Genomic DNA, 24,220 nt, shown 5'->3' with positions numbered 1-24,220 from the left:
TGGTGCGGTTTCCCCTCTCCGCGAACTGCTAATTCCTGTCTGTCCGCCTCTGGCCTATGTCAAACAGCGCAAAGGACTTCAAGTTAGAGAAAGTAATTACTCTCAACATTTCGAGAGGACATAATGGCTGGGCGACTGGAGGGCAATATAGATGGCGCCATTAGAGTTACAGGGAGATGTAGAGGGGTTTTGAGGAAGCACTGAATTGTTGGGTCGGTCACATTATTCAAGGTTGGGATATATATGAGGGTGCGATACCGTCATCTTTGTATACAGTTCCCGTCGTTTTCTACACTCTTAGTCCATAAGTCCTCCAGCTTCCGTTATGTCATTAAAACGATTGTGTGTTAGTGACAAGCCACTCACGCACCGCTTCTTTCACTTGGTCACTGGCGAAATGGCCGCCTCTGAAAGCGTCTTTGAATGGACCAAACATGGGACAGTCAAAAGGAGCCAGATCAGTACCGTACGAAGGATGCTTCAGCACCTCAGATCTCTGTTGTCGGCAGCTTTTAACGGTGTGGGCAGCTGCAGACGGGCGTTATCTTGCGACATTGCGACACCTTTCGACAATAGTCCTGGGCATTTGGTCCAAAAAGCTGGTTTCAACTTGTCCCGAAGTATTTCACTGTGACGGATACAGGTTACTCTTGTGCCTTTTGTCTGATAATGTTCCAGAATTGGCCCTTGTGCATCCCAGGTGCTATCATCGTCACTTTTCCCGCTGGTTGTTGTGTTTTGAACTTTCTTTTGACTGGCGATGTCGGGTATTTCCTTTCCATACTCTGGCGTTTGCTTTCTGGAGCGTCATGGTTAATCCAATACCCGTTCCCAGTAACAAGGAGTCTCAGAAAGTCGCATCAACATTGTTGCGATATCTGTCCAGTAAGTGTTTGCAAACAATTGCGCTTGTGCATTCTTGGGAGTTGTTTTGGAACCAATTTTCACAGACTTATTAAACCCAACTTGGTCTTAGATGATTCCGTGAGCAGAACCACGACTCATGCAAAGAGCATGCGCCACTTCATCGACAGTCACATGTTTGTTACCCATAATCATGGCACGGACTCGTTCGATGCAGTCGATGTGGAAGGGCGCCCTGATTTTTCTTCATCAGTGACAATTGTGCAACCGTTTTTGAATGTGACTGCCCAATTGTACACACCTCGCTGTGATAAAGCACTGCATTCATATTGTGCTGAAAGCCTGCAGTGGATTTCTTGGAGTTTTTGCTTCTACCTGCGCGCAAAATAATCAGTGCAGCCAACACAAGAATCTTTAAAATAAACCATTGAGAAAACTTCATTACTCAAATATGCTGCCTGTGTGTTTTCGGTTGTGTAATCAATGTCACATTTTGTATGGCGGTGCACCTTAATCATGTAAGATACAAATTGTATGAAAATGTTAGACTAAAATGGTAGTTATTCCTGTGGAATTTGTCTCTATCTCTCTCCTTGGTATTTTCTATGTTCTCTGTATTAGAACAATTACACTTGATGGAACCTTAGGTGTTAGAACTTCTTGAAAACTAATTTTTATTTATATTTAGTAGAATGTAATGTACTGAAATTTACTGTAACGTGTCGGCAAACCAGAGGAACCAACATGACAAACAGAAGTGTATAAAAAATCCACTCCATCTGTTAACATGAGCTGATCGTGACGTCAATTCCAAATGAAGTTCAGTGACCGGGGGGGTCAAGTAAACCTATTATTTGTTGCAGGGCTTCTACTTGTACCTGTACTTTGGCAGTATGGTGTTCCTGCTTTACATGTATGCCATGTTACTGAGAGAACGGGCTACACTGTCTGTCAACAGCTCCTTGAGTAAGTGCAAGTTCTGTACTGGCTACAAGTGAAAGCAGTACAGCCTACACATACCAGTTTTCTGTGTGTTGAAGTAAACGTATCTTTTGGTTGTAAAATTTGTAAAGAAAGTTGAGAGAAATGAACTTGTTGCCCAAGTGGTTACTAATGCTGCGGTAAAAAACGCCTGCATGCGAGAAGCAATCCTACTCTTTTGCTGAGATTTCTGTTGTCATGTAGTATGTACAAATTCCACCCTCATAATCCTTTAAAGTTAAGTGATGAACATATATACCACCAGTTGTAACATTAAAAAGCTTTTGCATTCTGCTTACACATCACGTGTTTCGTATGATTCTTGCAATAAGCAGGGGTTATTTCTCTAAACAACAGTAACTGGTTGGTCTTTGTAATGAAGACAGTGTAATTTCTGTGAGGTAGAAGTTGAATATTTAGATGCATTTCAGGCCTCAGAGGGTTAAAGTACACAACTTTAATTCGAGTCCTAGACGCCAGTTCGACAAAATGAATAGGGAGAGAATAAAACTACGAGCCTGGGAAGTTTCGAGCTCAGTGTTGGTACTCCTACTCAGGGCGATCGCGAGGCGGGGATTCGTCAGGCGAGAGTGTGGCAGATTCTTCAGAGAGCGGCGGTGCGGTCCCTCAACAGCACACGGACACCGAGTTGAGTACCACTGCCACAGAGAGCCGCTACCATCGAAGCACAGAAGCGGGCGCGCCTGCGCAAAGCAAGCGAGACGCACATGACGATCAGGTGTACCAACAGCAGCACTACGGCAGCTTCTATTTGCGTATGGGCGCTGTCGGTATGTCGCCTTCTTCGTTTGCATTATTTGTGTCTTATTTAAAGTAAACTCTCGCTAATCTGGTTCAATTCTGGGGAGGTCGTCCGAATTAATGAAGCAAAAGATAGCCATAGAGGACAAAATACTTAGAAAAAAATAGATGCAAATTTAATAATATAGGTAGTGCCGATGAAAAGAAATAAAAAATATCACTGCAACAATTTCGTCCTCTGTCAGAAGCTGAAATCCAGTTTCTTCTTCATACAGCTAAAACCAATCTTGGATAATTTCATGTGTGGTTTCAGTCTCTGCAGCTGCCCTCTCAATACACTCTTAAACCCCTCTTTCTCCTAAATCCCGTGTATTTTTAAGTGTACTCAACCGTGACCAGAATTTTATATTTTACATACGTCGATCCGGATTAACTTTTACCGGATTATCGAGGGTTTCCTGTGTTTGCTTATTTTCCCTGTTTATAGCTTAACTGTTCCACTCTTTCAGTAGCTCNATATATATATATATATATATATATATATATTGTGGCATGTAGACACGTTGCTAGGCAACTACCTAGAAATAAGCAACTATACAACAGCTGTTGCTAAGTAATGGCTCTGCAAATGATAGCCGTTTACCTTGCAATTGCTCAGTCAGGATCACGTGGGAACCCAATAGATACGAACGCAGGCCGAGATGTTATAAGCGGGACAATTAGTGACAGTTAGTCAGTGGAGTGGAGTGGAGTAAGTTGGTTGGTGAGTGACTTAGTCGAGAGTTTCTGTATCTGAGACCGGGACCAGTTCGGGAACGCAGAGTAAGGGGAACGTCCGCCATTGGAAGCCGCTACAAAGCAACGGCTAGGGAAGACTGAGAAGACTTTTTATGTGCTGTAGTTACAGTGATCTTCGGAATGTGTAACTCAGTGAGAATGTTGTAATTACATTCTGTAAATATTCAATAAATCAGTTTACCAATCCAAACCCCATCTGTAGTCACTCGTACACACGACATTATTAACTGACTCCACGAATCAGATCCCCTCACGAGGAGATAGCAGTTTATCACAAAAATGTAGAAATGCCCAGAATTTTATGGAAACCGAAGCTTCATTGCCGTGTTCGCCAGAGCCCGCCAATGGTCTGGATTCAGAGCCAAGTTAATCTAATCCACAACCCCGCATCCATTTCGTTGCGATAAATTTTAATAACATAATCCATCTATGTCTTTAAATCTATCATGTGGTCTTACCTTCGAATTTTTCTGCCTGAATATTGTATGCGCTTCTTTTTTCTCTCATGCGTAGGCATGCTACATGCCCTGCCTATCTCATCTTCTCGTTTTGATCATCCTATAATATTCAGTAAAGAGTACAAGTTACGCAAATTTTTATTGTACGGCTTTGTCAGTCCTCCTGTTACTTCTGTCTCTTACATCAAAATATTCTCCCCAGCTGTTGTATATTTGCACATCTCGTGGCCGTTGCCCCGCACCTGCTATACTTACAACAATACATATAATGATTATCTGTCTATCTATTTGACCATTCATCTGTGCGTCTTGCCACACCTTTTCCGACAAACAGCGCATCATAAAACTATGGCAAACGCAAAAGATGTGCCTCTTTGAGGGGCGACCCCAATTGCAAGCATGGGTTCGCTTCCAAGTAAATATCTTCTTCATGTATATATTGCTTCCATAAAAAAAGCATTGTATTCATGACAACAATGAGTATGCAACCTTCACACATCTGAAGAGCAACCATGGTAATGAGATCTGTTCAAAATAAGATATTCCAGGATGTTTTCATTCTGTTTATTGTTAAGAAGTTTGTTGCTTATTCTAGTAGATACATTAGTAGTGCACTACTGTTCTGCGCACGGTAGAACCCAAACTTAGGTCCTTAGACGACCAGCCTCTCCGGAATTCTGTTGTGTCATCTGCCGTGAGACCGTGTGGCGCAATTTTGCAGCGTTTGGAATTGGCAGCATGATCTACTCGGGTTTGGAGTTCGGGCAGTACTTTGAAGTAGAGCGAGACACCAAGTGCCACAACGTGCTGCTCGCTCTCACACCTGCCACTCGAATGGCATTCACCTTCATACAGATGTACTTCATCTTCCTCAACAATGAGGTGAGAGCAAATAAACTATTTGAACAGATTTTTATTAAATTTGGCATTGGTGGTTTTACCCTATAACATGCTGCACACAGATCAGTTAACAGCACTTACTTTAATTGAAGTTCATTGATTTTCTCAGAAAAGCCCAGAGTGGTATATTACATGAGATTCAGACTTTTAAAAGGTATATTTTTTATTTTGAATATATTTACATGTGATGAATATTTAACAAAATATCACACAGTAGCCAGCCAATTCTACAGAGCAGAGCCCTTGTTCAGAAGTCAATAATTGCTCGTGTACTCAAGGTACTCCGAGTGTTTTCTGGAGCTGCCGTATTCACAAGTGCTGACACTGACCCCGGTTCCGAGTCAAATACTTTAAGACCCATTTCCGCATTCTTCTTCATCAGTGCTTAGGATGCTGAAGATGTCCCCTTCCATCAGAATTTTTGACGAAATTTTTGTAAGAATTTCCGTTTGCCCCCATCCACACTTCATGTCGCGCCCACCCCATCCTCGTTGATTTGATTGTCTAATAATATTTAATGAATGGTATAAATCGTGAAGCTTCTGATTATGAAATTGTCTCCGGTCTCCTGTTACTTCATCCCTTTTAGGCCCAAATATTCTACTCAGCACAATGTTCTCAAGCATCCTCAGCCGATGACCTTGCACTAATGTAAGACATTAAGTTTCACCCCCATACAAAACTGCAGAAAAGTTGCATGTCAGCATATTTAATCACTTGTGTTTTGTTTTGTTTTGTTTTTTTTAATTATAAAGGAAAATAATTTCTGTGTTCAGTATGACTAATTTTGCAAAGTTATGTTAATAATCCTCTAAAATGAGGATGAGGGTAAAACGTATTTATCATGCTCAAGAAGGATTATTTGTTATGTGTTGTGTGCAGCATATGAAGGTTTGGCACTTGTGTGTTGTGTGCAGCAGATGAAGGTTTGGCACTTGAGTGTTATGTGCAGCAGATGAGGGTTTGGCACTTGTGTGTTGTGTGCAGCAGATGAAGGTTTGGCACTTGAGTGTTATGTGCAGCAGATGAGGGTTTGGCACTTGAGTGTTATGTGCAGCAGATGAGGGTTTGGCACTTGTGTGCTGCGTGGTGCAGCACTAGTTGCGTGTTGTGTGCAGAAGATGAAAGTTTGGCACTTGTTGCATGTTGTGTGCAGCAGATGAAGATCTTGCACTTGTTGTGTACTATGTGCAGCAGATGAAGGTGTGGCGGCACCGCGCTCTGGCCCGTTTCGGACTCATGCACATGATTGGCACCAACCTGTCCGTCTGGCTCAACGTGTTAGTGCAGGAGACGAAGCACGAGATCTTGACGTTCTACGACCCTGAGAACAACACGCTCGGCATTTCTCACCGCCTCTGTAAGTGATGGTTAAATGATGTAGCTCTCCCTATGAGTCCAATATATACATACAAATTTTGTCGGAATTTCTCTTACAAATTGTCATGTCAGTACTCGTACAAATGATGGAGATTTGCCATCGGCAATTGGCATCCGTATCATATGTAGTTTGTATCTCTCTGTGAAGAAAGAAAGATGTGTAAGTGACTGTTACATCACTAGAATGTGTCTTTATGCTCAATGGAAGTGACAATAACAGCATCAGCCTTCTTTAGACTACATGGCTAAAGCACGCATGCGTTGCCAGTGGTCACTGTCTGGACAAAATGGGAATGAAAGTGAGGTTACTACTTCTATACCTGATACAGTATATGTGTATATGTGGTAGCATTCTCATTTAGAGGGGAACTTAAACAGCTCTTTAACGACCGCGGTTAAGTGACAACAGTAGATCGAAGTGATGACAGTAATTTTAAATTTTATCAAGGGTCAACGCAACGCGGCAAAGGTCCACGTTATTTTTTTATAGGAAACAAATATCACAGCCAACTTTCATTCCTCACAGAAAGAAAATGGTCTTGTGGGAATACCATGGTATCTGTGTGTTCTCCTTTTAACCTATGAACAAGTTTTCTGACTTTCACGAATATTGGTATGAACCTTATGCCAATGTAGCTATCTGAACATTGTGCTTCTTATTGTCCTATCATTAGCAGGAATAACATGGCAGAAGCGACTCTCGTAACATTGAATACAGGGACCTATTATTATTATTATTATTATTATTAATATTATTGTTGTTGTTGTTATTATTATTGTTGTTGTTATTATTATTATTATTATTATTATTATTATTGGAGGGGGTGGTTTCCCCATGCACCGCGACTAATAGTCTGTTGTACGTTCCCCTTTGATATTCTACCAGTCGCCATACCCTTCCGGTACTGGTGCTCGCTATCGGCCCCGTTCAACCAGCGAGGTTGGCCCTCTACTGGCAGTGGTACCCGATACTTCCCCATCTACCGGAGGCATTGGAAACTACTTGGGCGTGAAACTTTTGCCTAATTTTGCTCAGAGGTCTCCTAGAGACATGAGGATCTACAACACGGAACCCACGGCTTAAAGTCCCTCCCGGAGGAGTTGTTCCCTGAATTTTTCCGCCCTTAAAAATTCCACGACCTCCGCCGGGTTTTAACCCGCGTACCTTGAATCGTGAGGTGGGAACGTTACCCCTAGACTACGGAGGCCGCTATACAGGGACCTAAAATGATGCATGGTAACATATGCAACTTTGGTTGAGGTAAATTTCTGTCTTATAAACAAAATTCTGACTACGTGAAATATCATTTCAGCTTCCTTAACTGAGATAATCAGAGAATCAGCCGAAAATTACGAATTAAATATTCAAGAATACGGTCTTGTAAGTTGTAATGCAGTGTTTCCCCTGTCAATTCTCATTTCACCTATTGCTCCAAAATCTTCATCACATATCCGGGGCTGGTACAGTAGGCCAAAGAGTGAACTCAGTCTCAGCCAATGAAGGGGCGAAAAGGCTTGAAACTTGAATCGTTATATTTAAACCTCGGTCTCCTTTATGAGACGTGTAGAGGAATCTCAAGGAATGTTCAAACCTATCCCCGAATTCATTCAGTTTCTCTGCGGTGAACAATCTACGTTTTGCTTCTTTTCTTTGTATTCAAAAAGGACCCTATCAGTATAAATTCATTTATCACTGAAAGAATAGTTTTCTTTGGGACACGCGGTAGCGCATTTGGTTGAGGCACTATGCTACAAGCCGGAAGGTCACGGGTTCGATTCCATATGAGGTATTTTTCAATTGGCCTAATGCTTCTAGCTGCACGATGGCCTCAACCTCTAACAGAAATGAGTACCAGGAATCTTCCTGGGGGTGAAGAGCGCCCGGCGCATAAGGCTGTCAACCTTAGCGCCATCTGTGATCCAGGTGTCTAGAAAATGTGGGAGCCTCGACGTCTCACAGCCCTATAGCCCTCCGAGGCCCGTTACAGGGATAGCTTTACCCTTTTTCTGTTTTTTTGTGGATCTCAGAACTTAATATTTCACATCCTGATGGAATCTGTTTTATTGGAGTCTGGTCAGTACCGGGAGAGTTACACTATCAGCTTTGCAATAGCAATTTCAGCCTCAAAGAGACTAGGCTCAGATACTAACGGTTCAGCTGTGCGTAGCTCTCCCTGCCTAACATACTGACCTTATGTATATTAAATAACTGAGAGAAGTATTCCACGTATTCAAAATGGTGTGGGAATCTACAATCAGATAATCCTTCTCAGCATTTACCAAGTTAGTTCTGGATTGGTAACCCTTATTAAATTAACTTATTCGTCTATATAAGGCTGTCGTCTTGTTCCTGCTGTGAGTTGCAAGCAAATTCATTTTATGTTCCGGTTAAATACAATTGTGTGAGAGCGTCAGAATTTTTGCGCAATGCGTATATTTCTTAACGGATCCTGTATATCGGGGACCGAAATATTCCTCATTGTTCAGGTGTTCACTTGTGAAAATTTGACGCGTTTCATTTGTCATCCTGCCACTGACCGACAGCAAGTAAATGGGTGCCTAGTACTGGCCGGTGAATACTGCGTGTGATCTGGACCATTGCACGCGCGTTCCGTAGCCCTGGGGGTGGGACTCCCAGAATGCAGAGCGCCCCCGTACCTGCTGCAGCGTATTGATCAGACTGACACGTGCCTGACACCGGGTGTTCACAAACTTGCTTCACACCCCACCACCCCAACCCTAAAAAATTGGGAGAAAGGCGAACCAAACAACGACTATTGATTTGTTTTGTTTATTTATTTATTTGTGGTTAATTTAACGATCAGTAGCCCAGAGTATATAGTGTAACATGGTAGGATGATAATTAATTGAAAAATATGTGGTACCAGTATACAGTGAAACAGTTTTAGATACATTCTCGGCATTTGCCTAAACGGCACGGACCTTACAGAAAATATCTCTTCCATTGTTACGTGTTCTGTCGTTGCCAGAAAACTTATCTTCATAGTTGTTTCCCAGAAACTGCTGCTGTACGGTCGGCTGTTTACACAACTTTTACTTGGCAATGGGTCTGCATGTCCCATTATGGACTCTGGGGGCACCCAGTCTCCTCGACGCTTCTTAAGAAACTGTGTTAAAATGTCCCACATAACGGGATACGTTCCTTGTCGTGCATTTATGATCATCGTCCGATATCTCACTCAGTGCTACAAAAAGTCAGAACTTGATAAAGAGTTGTAAAATATCTGGGAATCCATAAAATGGAATAGCCATTTGATTTTCGCCTTAAACCTATCAAATTTGTTATCATTTATGTGTAATTCCTTTTTCTTCTTCGATAACTGTCATCATAGCGATCAGTAAATTATCGAAGTGAAGTGTTAATTTTTTCTCAAGAACATTTAACATTAAGTTCCAAATTAAGAAGGAAAAAAGACTGCGTCTCTATTGCAAAGCCCAGCTGAGGGAAATAATCGCTTTTTCTTGTGAGAATCACACCAGACACATAAATGCGCTCTGTGGGCATAATGGAGTTTGCCCTTTAAAGAATAAAGGTAGCTTTGGGAAGTTTGAGTGATGAAGTCAGTAAAGCAATACTGTGTGGGAGACTGCGGTGTTGATATTACTGATGGGAGTGCTTTATGAAGTATGTTGTTGAAATGGCCTCGGTTGACGTGATATACATACCACGTTCATAAAGATTGGTACAGGTGTTCAAGCAAAATTAAGGTTTTGTCTCAGAAATTTGAGAAGCTGTAATGTTGGTATTACTGATGTGCTGGTTATGATGTACGCCATTGAAATGGCTTTATATGGCATTATATGCTTACTAAACTTCATGGTAATTAGTACAGGCGTTCAAGCAATAATCAGGTTTTGCCTCAGCAATTCGAAAGGCTGTAATATTGATATTCATTGTAAGAGGGTTTTAAGATATGGGCTGATGTGGCAGGATATACATACGAAGTTTCATGACGATCGGTTCAGGCATTTAAGTAACATTACGGTCATTATAGCACCAATTTGAAGTCATGTAATGTTGGTATTACTGATCGAAGGGATTTATGAAGAATGCCTTTGAAGTTGGTTCATATGGCATTATATACGTACCGCGTTCTAGCAGTTTTTCCTAAAAAAAATATGAGGTCTGTAATATTGGTATTACTGATGAGAGGGATTTATGAATTACGGTGTTGAGATGGGCTCAGGTGCTATGATTTACATACGAAGTTTCGTAAAGAGATTGTCATTGGCATCACCCCCAATTAATGCCTGGACAGTGAAATGATTGCCACAGTTCCGTTTGCTTGCAGCACTGAGAATGCACCCGACACCTATGCCCTCCGGCGCGGCCGTCGTGACGTCCCATCCGCATCACCGCGTGGAGCGGGGCCTCAAAGGACCGCATCACATCTACGAGTGCAGACGCACCAATATCATGGGTTCCTTGGTGCAGGATGCCAGCCCCTTCCTCTTCCCATGCACCATCGAGTATTCACTCATCTGCGCCGCCATTCTCTACGTCATGTGGAAAAACATCTGCCGAACGTCGACAGCGCAGGGCGCGTCTGGGTCACGCGTGGGTCGCCAGGGTCTTCCTCCACAGGCTGCCTACAAGAGGCACCCTCACCATTACTCAGTGGACTGCGCACGCGCACATAAAGGCCTGTTTGTAGGAATCCTGGTACTCGTGCTCACCATCATCTCGCTTATACTGTTCTTCGTCCTCATCTCGCGTACCGAGTTTAGGAGCCTGGCGGTAATGGAGGTCAACATCTGCGAACTCACACTCTACACCATGACCACCATAGCAACTCTCGTCGGCATGCTCCAGGTACGGTCCAACTGCCAGGCTTAAGCAGCGTACTTCGACATGTTTAAACCCCTTCAATGGTTGATAAATTTCGAAGTATTCGTCGACAAATTAGATGAATGTATCACGTGACACAGAATTGCTGTTCATTTTCCTAGCACAGTAGGCAGCAGAAACACAGCGAGAGAGGTGAAAGAGAAAAATGTGATCATGAGTCTCGCGGAACCCCGGCGGGGGCCAGCAGTAATTTACTGGAAACCTGGCGGAAGCGCTGGTGCCTCGAAAGAAGTCCCATGGATAGTAGGGACGGTAGTGCGCGGGGTTTCTCCCTGTCTTCTGTCTGTCCCATTCCCCTCACGCGATCTCTGCAGCATGTCAACCAGCACAAAGTCCGTTTTGTTAGCCAATGTTTCCATTTATGAACGAAGATGTGTCCTCGGCAGTTAGTGACGTAAACCGTTACTTTATCATTGCAGAAGTACTAGATTATATTTTAAGCAAACACCCCCTGGCCGCGCCATAGCTCAGACGGTTAGTCGCTGGCTTCCCACCGTGGCGGCCTGGTTTCGATCCCGGGTCTGGTCAAGTAGGATTTGTGGTGGACAAAGTGGCGCTGGTGCAGGTTTTCTCAGAGTACTTCGGTTTCCCCTGCCAATCTTCATTCCACCAATTGCTCCACAATCACCCTCACCTATCATCTGTGGCTGGTACAATAGGCCAGAAGTGGCAGCAGTACAAGGGACTTAGTCCCACCCCATTAGCAATAAAAAAAAGGCCCCTTACCAATAACTTTTTGGGAAATTCAAACTTATTTACACAGGACTTTTCTCTGTACGGTTGCCTGGTCTGTAGAGTAGACAGACATTTCGTGGCTAGACGACCGGAGAGGAATATAGGGAAGTGCGCAGGAGGGGATAGGTAACAGCCAGAGAGAGATGTGGGACTCCTTCCTCCGGCTGAGTATAAATATTTTTTCATCGTACGACGCCGAGACCAAAAAACCTGCAGCGTGGAAGGGGAAACTGTTAAGTGAGAAGTTGATGGATGCGCGCGCTTCTCATCAGCGAAAAGATCGAGGTCTTTATGGAAATATCTCGCGATATCTTGTCATTATTAGGCATTCTTTAAACAGTATAAAGCAGAATGCCTTATGCCGATTCCTTGCCTTTCTGTCCGTCAATGGTGGAACAGGATTGAAACCTTTGGAGAGATTTATTTTGTTTTTATAAGGGATGAGTTCACATAACGGCATTTCAGAAGACCACTGAAATTCATATTTCAGCAGCATAATAATTCACAATGTCCAATTACAGCAAAATCTGTGAAATGGTTTATTTTCATGGAAAGTAGTGGGTCTGGAACGGGGTCCACTCCGCCTCGTGACGATAATTGAGGAGCTATTTCAAGGAAATGACGGCTCCGGTCTAGAAAACCAAAATTAACGGCCATGGGGATCCGTTGCGCTAACTATGCGACACCCTCTATCCGCTAAAGTTGGCACTAACTTCGCCGACAAGCGGCGGTCGCTCGGTCAGTATAGCTCGCTTGCGGACTAAAATCACGGATTTTTTTTTTATGACATTTTGTATAAAGGGCTTTTTAATGAGGCAGTAATGGTCAGTATCTTGTCATAAGGCTAGCGGTATACACAGGTTTCTCATGGTGAACTTCAGAAATATTTGGTTAACAGATTATGATATACCGTGCATGAAAAGATCGAGTTCTGATACCCTCTGCATAGAACTTTCGTCGCTGTGGCTGGGCAACGGAATTGCCGCTGTTGCTACATGACTCTTGTAAGAACCGTATTACGAATTATTATTATTGTCATTGTCATGTGACTCGTGCGAGAGGCACGCTCTTTGTACAGGTACGCCAGCTCAAGTACGACGGAGGCCGGAACTTGGAACTGGACAACATTCTGCTGATCGGAGCTCAGACTGGCATGTTCATCTACAGCACATTCACGATCATCGGTGGCCACTTCACGATCGAGAAGAACACAGTGCTCGTGCTCATCACGGCGCTGGCGTCTCTCCTGCAAACGACATGTCAGACAATGTTCGTGTTGGACGCGTCCCGACGCTCATGCGTGACGCCCGAGCAGATCCGTCGGAAGCCGGGGAGGGAGCTCGTTACATTCCTGCTGGTGACCAACCTTGCTATGTGGGCCATCAACACCCTGGAGAAGTCGCGCGCGGAATCTCACCCCATTCAGCTACACTTCTATGGGCTGTGGGCCTGGACCATCATCACGCACGTGTCCATGCCGCTGGCCATCTTTTACAGGTGTGATCACTTCCTGATACCTTGAAATTCTCCTTTCTTTATTAGCTTGCTTTCCTTATTTTGAAACAAGAATTTCTGGGAAGATTTAATCGCCTGCGTTCCTTTCACTACCTATTAAGTATTTTATACGACACGAACCGCATAGAAAATACCATGTCTGACAGTTATACATGCAATTTTTGCGTGTGTATTCGTTTTCTCTGGAACGTGTTACAGAACCGTTGCCTAACAAGTTCCTCTTTTCAGGCTCCAACATTCCGGCTTTTAGGCATCCTATCATACTCCCTTCTTAAGACTGCTCGTCCCGAGCATTCTACATGCGTACCGCTGTTCTCCAACTACTCCCTCCTTAGGGCCGCTCCTCTCAAGCAGTCATTCAAAATTTGTTGGGGGGAAGGAACACAGACACAGACTAGCAATGGTCAGGAAATATGATTACCGAGCCGTTGCCTAGCAATGATAGGGGATTACACAGCCAAGTTGATCTCATTGGCCTTCTTTTGTTTTTTTCGAAATAACGAAAATAGGCTAAAAACAAAAAGAATCTTATGAGATCACTTTTTTGCGTGTCTGTCTGTCTGTCTGTTTCCCCTCTTTCAACTTTCAAATGCCATGGAATAACATACACCATGGAAGTGCCAGTTTGCACTATATTTCATACTGACCTTGAGTTAAGCTGCTGTCAGATGACCTTAGGATTTTTGGTATAAACATTTTTTCTTTGTCACAACGAACTCCCTTATCGTGGAGGGTGTAGTTGTTCAGCTGCCAAGTACATCCCTTACCTTTCCAGAAGCCAAGGGTTAGTTGACGTGTTCATAAGAGCCTACCACTGGTATATGGCGTGATAAGATGACTCTATTCCATACCATTTAACACTGTTTCCGTAAGATTCGTTTTAGTATTACCCTCCTGTCTACGCTTAAAAGTATTCCAGTTGATCATTTACCTCTACGCTTTCAGACCAAAGTTTTGCACACATTTCTGATTTATCATATACCCGTATGTGTTACATGACCTACCCACTCCTGCAAATCAGTTTTCTTTTAACTGAGAAATGACACAAAGCGAAGGAACCGAGCGGAAAATAACAGAGTAACGTAACAATAAATGCGGAGCAACTAAGCAACTATCAATTTCTCAAAGAAATCCCTTCTCCACGATGTAACTGAGACACCGAAATCACCCGCGACGGCGTCATTGACCTCAAATCCTATATCAGAACATTTACACTGAATGTTGGCTTGGCCCTGTCCATTCAGTATACATAAACGTGTCCCTGTGCTAAATGGAGTCCCACGTGATGAATACATATGGGGAATGGAGGCATAGCTCCATCGTAGCTTCATCATAGGATGGAGATATGTGGCTAGATTCAGGCCTGTGCCGCTTTTACTCTCGTTAACTTTATATATAAGACTGGATGGACCCCCAGAACCTATGTGATCGCTTTGAGGAAGAGAAAAATATATCCCCTGCCACAGTCAAAGCTCGGGTATTAGGCCGGGCCACGCTACAAGTCAAAGTCAAAGTTATGTTTCACCTGACGGTCAGTCAGTCTGTCTGTCAGGGGCTCATGAATTCTGCCTGTCTTGGTGTCAAGCCCCAGCTGGGGCTCATGACCAGATGTTTCTTTTTATACGAAAGTTACTGTCCTGTCCATGTGGGGCGCCCTCTCTGACGAAAGGTCGGGTCTGTCATTTGTGAGTCGTATTCAGTAATATTAAGTCTATTCTACCTACATGTGCTTGTCTTATATTCGCAGGTTCCACTCGACAGTCTGTTTGTGCGAGATCTGGAAGCGCGCCTACAAGATGAAGCCGACCTACATGTAGAGAAGCTGGATGGAGTAGCACCCCTTTCAGCAGACCAGTGGGACGCTAGGGCGCCCTGCAGCTGAGAGGTTCCCTTAACATCCACCTTGCGCGCAACACTAGAACTGTTCTAACGTTTTCACTGCCAAACCCGAATATTCTCGTTGCTCATTATCGCGAAGACTAAGACGAGTCTATATGATTTACCGCCGTAATCGCAGAAAAATATTAAATGAAACAGAAGGATATGTAAGCCTTAACGCTTCTAAGGTCTTCGCCCGAGTAATGCAAAGTTGTTGAAGCTTGGCCACTGATCGGCTTATCCTACGGTTTTTATCTTAGCCTGCTTCTGTCCATACCGTCATGCAGCAGAGCGTCATGTGATTTTAACCTGATGGCCATGTCGGCACTCTTAGCCACTAGAAAATATTGCTTTGTGCGGTCCTTACATCTAAACGTAGATATTCTTAGCTGCCCCGAAGAGTGTTGGAGGTTTTATTTTCACAGTAAACAACCTAATATTTCGGTATGGCCTAACTTAATCCGTGGTAAGACATTCTAAATCCAGCGCGGAATTAGGTAGGTCCTTTGTGCTCCACGTCCAATGGGGAGTCTTGCTAGTATATGTTTTGCAGTTATGTTTTATCAGGCTTTCTTCATCTACCGCTGGTGATGTAACCAGGGTAACAAGCACAGACTGTGCCTCTTCGTAAGAGAGAATTTGGGCCTCTCCATAGCTCAAGTGGTTAGTCGCTGGCTTCCCACCGCGGCAGCGGCCCGGGTTCGATCCCGGGTCTGGTCAGGTGGGATTTGTGGTGGACAAAGTGGCGCTGGGGCAGGTTTTCTCCGAGTACTTCGGTTTCCCCTGTCAATCTTCATTCCACCAATTGCTCCACAATCACCCTCACCTATCATCTGACTCTAGTATATGGCGCAACATTTTCTAACGATGGTTTTGTTTTCATTAGTTTCGAAACTTCGATTTCGAGCCCCCCACAAGAGAGTAACCGTGTCTATTTCTATGCAACTTAGTGCGAATCCTGAAATTCCACACGTAATTAGTATTAATCGTCAACCTCGCCCGGTATTACAGAATAAGATATTTATAAGAATGTGTTACAGAAGGCCGGATGGACTTTGCCTAGGGCTTTCCTGTATTTACAGTAATTTTTATATAATAAATAATTTCTTTCAAGCCGGGCCAGATGAGCATTGCTAAGGCCATTTTTGTATATACGTGAACCTTCTTTATTCAAAATAAAACATCTTTCAAGAACCTACATTTTGGGACCACAGAATTTGCCGCCGGTAGTGTGGAAGGGATACACACTCGTATCTGTTCATCCTGTCTGGCTTATAGATACCTGCAAAATATTCGCAAACTTTATGTGCTGATGGCCATGCTGCCAGTGTAGTACTTCTACAGCGCACTGGAACTAGCTTTTGACCGAATGGAACCTCTCAGCTGCTGAGTTATGTTCACGAACTTTGTAATTAGACTTTTTTTTCGGTAATTGGGTGTTATAACAGATATGTAGTTGTAAGGGCCACGTTCTCTTCCCAAACGAAGGAACAAACACCAATATATTTCTGTTATCGTCTTCCCAGTAACAATCAGTACAAATGACACAGTCGGGAACAACATTACCGCATATTCAAATTTTAGAGACTGATACTTTCCTTGCCAGTCCCGTCAGGCATTCACGTGTACCATTCTAGTTATCGTTGCAGCCGCTAGGGGCGGTAGCGAACCAGTCGTAACGATAATATCGCCTTTTTCCATATACTTCTTATACAATATTGTCTTTCTGAATGTTTTTTCAAACAGAGACCAATTTATTTTATAGCATATGGACGATGTGTGTTTAATGTATGTACAGGATGTTCCAGAAATTTGTTATACACGTTCTACAATTTTTACTTCCTGCATGATTTGCTTTCTGGACCAGTCTGTACACTTAACTGTTGGTATCCATGACAACGGTTACCAAAGCAAACGGAGTTAGATTAGATTTGTTGCTGTGGCAACGAGGTGCATTTCATTGTTACTTCTCAGTGTTTGTGTGTATTTGTGTAATATATTTTGTATATAAGCATTGCGATAGAACAGAAATTTTATTATGTAATTGATGTACAATATACGCACATGAATTGCTTGTTCATTGAGATGAAACTTGGGGCAGGAACCACGTCAGTGCAACCCGATGTGTGTCTAGGGAGCTCATTTACTCATGTAATTTACGCCGCCACACAAGTTGTAAATTCTTTGCCTATTTATTTTCTTCTAATCTTGTTAGTTCGCACAGCAAACTTAAGAGCGGGAAACAGGGCGGCAGCTCCACAGTGACGTCATGGTCGAACGTGTGTATACTCTGTCGTCCTTGCCCTCGTTTTATTGAAATCGCCATTTAATGTTCAGTTTTATATACCTGTCTCGCGTTATCAGTCGAATCCCTGGGGCCTAGGAAAAATTAACGATCCTGATATTTGGCTTATAAATATAGAATTTACACTCGACAATTTGAGAAATGTCAAAATGGGAACGCTGCAATACGTCACGCAGTTTTACTTGCCGTTCCTTGTGCTTTGCCATTCGAATGTATACACATTTCGTAGTCCTGTAAATTGTTTTTTATATTGCTACTGGGGTGGGACTAAGTCCCTTGTACTGCGGCCACTTCTGGCCTATTGTACCAGCCCCAGATGATAGGTGAGGCTGATTGTGGAGCAGTTGGAATGAAGATTTGCAGGGGAAACCGAAGTACTCGGAGAAAACCTGCCCCAGCACCACTTTGTCCACCACAAATCCCGCTTGACCAGACCCGGGATCGAACCCGGTGGGAAGCCAGTAACTAACCGCTTGAGCTATGGCACGGCCCTGTAAAATGTGTTACTCCACTAACATTTATGTTGTTAACAGTAATATGGTTGCTATAATTACCGCATTAATTATAATGGTATAATTAATTATACTGGTAGAGTCGCTCGCACCTCAAAAGTTTGTGCCCCCCCTCGCCACATTCTTATTACCGATTTGAGAAGATTAAAATTTTACGAATTTCTGGTAGCATGAAGCACGTACCAAATTTCATCAAAATCCGCCCAAGGGACGCACCTTACATCCCTTTATGCGTTATTTTCTTGCACGATGTGCAGACAATGCCTCTAAGAGGATATAATACGCGAGCAGATGTGACACCAACAATATTTCGGATGGTACCACCGTAGGAACCCGTAGTGTAGACATCAACTTTCCGTGACTTTTTCGAAACTTATTTTACAGAGCGGAGCTTTTGCTAAGTCCCGTGACTGTACACCGTATTGCCTGTGAGCTGTCCTGCGCCTGCTCTGTGCTGAGATTTGTTTACTAATGTAGCTGTGTGTGGTTGGCAGCAGTGCTGGCCTCCCCTTTACGAGATATGTTTCCTGAACAGTTGAAGCCCCTTTGTTCTATGAGATTTGTATATATATATTATTTAATAAGGACGTGATTGTTCTTGCTTCTGTTGCCCGCCCGGTCCGCGCACACCGCTTGTCCTTACAAGCAGTAAGTATCTCCCCGCGCCGATCTGTAGCTTTAAAGTTCGTGGTTTCCTTTGTAACTCCGACTGTTTATTTAGTTGTTAACACTTAAAACACCCAGAGCGTACTTATGTCACTGGTTTCCAAAGTGTCCGTGTGGGGATGGGAAAGGGTTAGGGTTAGTCTGTAAAACTGGGTGGATTGTATTTCTCGAAATATAATGCTTCTAAAATTTTGATGAATATTGACTGATAAAAACATAGAAAGGGTCGATTTTAAAAATTAAAAAAAAAAAGTTACTTTTCTCACACAAACACGAATTTAAGAGGGGGGGCAAAAATGTCTTTACCAAATTGAGGGGGTATTATAATGTAAAGTTTGGAAACCGCTGCTGTATGTAACCTCTCGCAGCCCCCGACATCGCCAAAGCTCCCTTCCCCCCGCGCTCCGCCAGTCAGAGCAGTCCCTCACGGCCGCATTTCAGGGATGATTCTCCAGTTCTGTGCTGCTATTTCACTACCTCTATCCGGCCTTGCAATCATCATCATTCTTTGGCATTTTTTCGTTCCTCATCACGTGATCTGCATACTTTACTCTCCCTAGAAGTTTGAAAAACCTCACGAAGTTCATCGTTCTGCACTAACCAGACTCTCATCTGAGTTAGTGTCCGCCTAATTAAAATTTGACAGACACAGGGTGCAGTTCCCTTGGCGTCTGGGGCCTCTCTAGTCCGAACCTGCTCTCACTGCCATATGCCAGAGAAGCGAGACATGTCAGTCTCTCAGAAGTGGAACCCCCAATTTGGATAACTAGCAGCCTGGTAGATGCTCACCGACATTTCGGAAGAACTTCCTGCCTGCATCTTCGTGGTTTAATATTAAGCTAGGCGATCTTGAAATTTGCGCACTTCTTGGTTTCCTCTCGCAGCAGTCTCAGCTCCTGGATGATAGTAATCCTGTGTGTTGTTGGGGTTGTATTGTGTCACGTATTGCATAAAATACACCGAGAACCAATAAACCAGGACAAGAAAAAGAGAAATACAGCAAACCCTCGCTGATCCGGTTAGAGTTAATCCGGATCGAAATGTGAAAAATGCTTTTCATGGTTGAGTACATTTATTAAAAGACATATGACATTTAGGAAGGAAGACGAGTCACTTATCTGTCCAGACTAAACTTGACAGTTTCTTCAAACCTGCATATTACGTTCAGAAACCAAGTACAACATCTATGAATAAATATACTCTTTTTATAATTTTAAATAAAGGCTGTACATTGATATTTTTTGTTTATTTTCATCAGCACTGCTTATATCATTAAATTTTCCATTTATCTGTGTTCTAAGTTTATTTGCTTTCTTGTACTGCCTTTCTCTCCATAATCCGGATTACCCCTCCTGCCCACAGATACTGCGGATTAGCGAGGGTTTGCTGTATATTGGAACTTGCTGGTTGATGAAAGCAGTGTGTGCCACCAAATCTTTAGTAAAATTCTATCGGGCTACACGGCGTCACATCCCAGAAGATGGCGCCCTAGTCACAGATGTTAGAACCTCAATTTGGATGTTTCGGATTAGTTTCATCTCTTTCATTTTACTTTCTTTAATAGGTAGGGGCATGTTTGTCAATCATCCGGCGTTCATGGACACAGTCGACAGCTCAGTAATGTCACGTGATCTACCCATATGCCATAGTCAGAATCCCTTAGAATCTTCGTGTCATCGCTTTCACTGGGGATATAAATGTTCCTTCATTGCAGAGAAAATTTCGCCACTCATCGAAATCGCCAGCAGAGCTCAGTCGGCACAACGACGGGCTACGGGCTGGACGACTGGGATTCAATTCCGTGCAGGGGCCAGAATTTTTTCTCTATAACGTTCAGACCGGCTCTGGGGCCCACCCAGTTTACTATACAATGGGTAGCGCGGTCCCTTTCCCGAAGATTAAAGCGGCCGGGGCGCGGATCTGACGGCTCACCTCCGTCTAATGGCGAGGGAAAAAATGATGGAACCACGCCTCCGCTTCCCAATGTATTTTTATGGAGTAATGCTTAATTAATTAAGCAGAGTGACAACTTTATCTTTTTACCGCATAATCTCGGTACAGAGTTACGATACGACGCGGCTGATTTGCTATTTAAGTGTCTGCATTTTGCCCACAGAGTGTTTCGTATGATTATCACAATAAACAATTATAATTTCCCTTAACAGCATTAGCCGTTTTGTCCTTGTGATAAAGATAATGTTTCCTGTGAGGTAGGAACTGAATGCGTAAATGTTCTTTAATTGAGTCTCTTCTCGTAGTCAAATCAGTCAATGTTATCCGTGGATAACCTCGACCCTAGAACAAATGCTAAGCTAGTACCAAAATTCACATTAAACTGGATGCTTCATATGCAGCCCTCCCAACCCCCATTGTTATTATAAAATAATAATAATAATTTTTGCCCAAATGTAGCCCTCTCGATAAATATTCCAACTTTAATGTTGAAATTAATTCGTATCACATGTAGTAAAGCCCCTGATCACATTTACTTCCTCTGTTCGTCACAAAGGTCACTTTCTTATCATTACCTTCTTCACTTCAGAACGCCCTAGCCACCGTCAGGCGTGGCACAAGGACTACGGCTACCTCCTGGGATCCTCCAACGCAGGAAAATTGTCTGTCACATCCTTAAAATGCAGTATGTCACTTGCTCACTTTCTGTCGCCCTATTCAGTTCACCGTTAATTCAGAAAGAAAACTTCCTTGGCCTTTATCTCAAGTCACTACTTCTTACTGCTCTAAATGTGACGTTCCTTCTCCAGAAATCTCTCTCACTTCATCCATGAGTTTCCCTCTTCGCCTGCTGTTCTACTATTCTTCCTATCTTTTACAGCGACATATTCAATTCATAACCGAACGTAAATTAATAAGATTTTTTCTTGAACTCCCGGGCTAGCGAGCACTGCACAGGTGCCGGATGACAACCATGTGTGAAACTGATGTATCACGCCTCACACTGGTTCTCTCTCTCTCTCTCTCTTCCTCCTTATGAAGGGTTCAGACAGAGGAACAATACTTTGAACATGAATGTCCTCTGAAATAATCTGCTATTTCCCTTCCGACAAAATTAAGATTTACAGTTAGAGGTGCGCGGACCGGGGCGTATTGGGTCTGTTTTACTCTATGAAGATGATTTAGAACGCTGTTTGAGTTGGCATGTCAGATGGTATGCTGTTGGCTGTATATGAACAATAAATTCTTTACAGATCTTTCTGCAGATTTTTAAGTTATTGGGTCCACAGTTTGTGTATCCCCCTGCCATTATCACCAACGTTACACCGAACGTCGCTGCCCGCAGACGGGTATCCCGAAAGAGAGAGACTGATGTCACGAGGGACAAAACCTCATCTCTCCCACTTCACCAATCAGGGTTATGACAGGCTATCACGTGACTTCGTGTAGTCTGTGCAGTTAGTGAGGAATGGTTAAACGAATCGAATTGTTGTAGTGTCCTGCCAGTTGCGTCTCGTGTACATAGGACCTGTGTTCGTTCTAAATTTGGTATTGCACGGGCAAGAGCAGTTCTTGAGACTCTCACCCATCCCGTCCGAGCCTAGCAACCTGTTATGGAACAAGTCGATTGTTAGGAAAATCGGTATAGTACCCGTTGAGAATTCAACTGAAAGTCTCATCATTTGTCATTTGTTGCTTTCTCCCGCTCAACGCCATCTCCCACGAATAACCCGCCCTAATAATCATTTTGCGCTACACATATTCGCATCTAAATATTGTGGCACGTAGACCAGTTTCTAGGCCACGACCGCGAAATGAACAGCCATATAATAACCGTTGCTAGGTAATGACACTATAAACAACGGCCATTGCTAGGTAATGGTCGCGACAGGCGCAAACAACAATAGAAGGACTGTTGCAACGGTTCTGCATGTCATAATATAAAAATAGTGGTTGGAGATATGGCTTTACTGTTGCATGCGATCTACAGGAGATAATTGAGGAGGTTGTTGGGAGGAAGAAAAATGTCTGGGCAAGGAATTGGTTGTCGGGAAGAAGTAGACAGGGAGCTTCTTCTTTTCTTGTAAGAGAACTTTATTTTTAAGTCTTCATTTCGGGGCTTCAGACAGCTTTATGGGAAATGTTGTACCCGCTACAATAAAATTGGAAGTAACACTGTCACACCTATCTACAGGAAACAGTTAACAGATCCTTGCAGCACCACTTCCGTGTTTCAGAAGCAGATGAGTCATGAGTCAATGGAACTCTGAACCAAAAATCGCTTCGCTGGCGAGTGCCATAGGAAATTTCGCAGTGAGTGCTGGAACTACGGCGCAACAAACATAGTGCCAACACAGAAACACCGATAACCTCGTCGAAGAGGAGGCCCCACTTAAACACGTACATGTCTAGGAGAGAACAAGATGGGCTCTGCTGGCGAGGACCATCAGCAATTTAACCGACCGACATGAATTAGTGGAATCGACCCCAGTAGAATGGGAGTGAACAGCATCAGCGAGACCCCTTCTCTCGTTGAAGAGGAGNGTTGGGGGGGGGGGGAAGAAAGAAAAAGTCCAAGAATTACTCTGCTGGCGAGGGCCAACAGCAATTTACTACACTGAAAATTAGTTGGACAAAAAGTGCGCAGCTTCCATAATGACGACAGCACTCGTGCTGAAACTGCGGTACAACAAACGTAGCGTCTAATAAGATATGCTGTTGCACTGCACCACGCAGGTTATGTGAAGCTCTTCTTGCGTAATTTTCTCCATTCTCCTTGCGTTCTGCTTCACCTATCTGACCACTTCGCTCCCACTGCTGTCACCGTACGTTCCTCGCTCCTACGAAGAGGGAGTGGGTAAACTACTTTTGCATCTACCTATTTGAATTCTTTCTTTTCTGATTTAATGCTTTATTATCATTTATTTAACGACGCTGCCTGTAGTTCGTACCATTTAGAGTAGAACGATAGGATGATAATAAATATCAAAGGATATGAATAGAAACGGTCATGACCTGATGTGAGGTACTATCATGGTTTTCTTCTGGAGTAACCTAGGAAACCCAGGCCGCGCCATAGCTCAAGCGGTTAGTCGCTGGCTTCCCATCGCGGCGGCCCGGGTTCGATCCCGGGCATGGTCAAGTGGGATTTGTGGTGGACAAAGTGGCGATGGGGCAGGTTTTCTCAGAGTACTTCGGTTTCCCCTGCCAATCTTCATTCCACCAATTACTCCACAATCACCCTCACCTATCATATGGGAATGGTACAATAGGTCAGAAGTGGCCGCAGTGCAAGGGACTTAGTCCCACCCCACTAGCAATAAAGAAAAACCTAGGAAACCCACATAAAATGACAGGATATCCGGTGTTCGGCCGAGATTTGAAACCGCTGTCTTCAGAATACGAAACTGGATCTCTACCCAGTTGAACGCGACATTCGATATGATTAATTCAGTGTAAATAGTTTTTACTTTTTTGAACAAATAATTTAAACAAATTCGGTGAACTAAAACAAGAAATAATCGCTGAGCAAGAGTTATCAGAATTATTCAGTCAACGAAAGGTTCCGAGAAGTAGCCATTTTCCTTCGTAACGCACCTCGGCTATAGTATGGAAACGGGTAATTTTCGGTCAACGTTCTACA

General features: G+C 43.4%; 1 protein-coding gene across 5 annotated transcripts in view; it reads left to right on the top strand.

The window, feature by feature from the left end:
* LOC111863763 (proton channel OtopLc) overlaps positions 1-15,859 on the top strand; it is a 48,735-nt gene extending 32,876 nt beyond the window's left edge. For 4 of the 5 annotated variants that reach the window (XM_023850404.2, XM_023850403.2, XM_023850407.2 and 1 more), the window contains 7 exons: positions 1,728-1,830; positions 2,403-2,636; positions 4,585-4,745; positions 5,958-6,123; positions 10,457-10,977; positions 12,827-13,245; positions 15,011-15,859. In XM_023850404.2, coding sequence (XP_023706172.1) covers positions 1,728-1,830; positions 2,403-2,636; positions 4,585-4,745; positions 5,958-6,123; positions 10,457-10,977; positions 12,827-13,245; positions 15,011-15,080 — 1,674 coding nt within the window. In that variant the 3' untranslated portion in view covers positions 15,081-15,859. The remainder of the gene's footprint in view (positions 1-1,727; positions 1,831-2,402; positions 2,637-4,584; positions 4,746-5,957; positions 6,124-10,456; positions 10,978-12,826; positions 13,246-15,010) is intronic. The other variant, XM_023850405.2, reaches the window with a different exon arrangement.
* Positions 15,860-24,220: the final 8,361 nt, after the last annotated feature.

This window comes from Cryptotermes secundus, unplaced genomic scaffold, assembly GCF_002891405.2.
Source record: "Cryptotermes secundus unplaced genomic scaffold, Csec_1.0 scaffold572, whole genome shotgun sequence".
Classification (NCBI taxonomy): Eukaryota; Metazoa; Arthropoda; class Insecta; order Blattodea; family Kalotermitidae; genus Cryptotermes; species Cryptotermes secundus.
The sequence above is the reverse complement of the archived record's forward strand: the minus strand, read 5'-3'. Positions and strand labels throughout refer to the sequence as shown.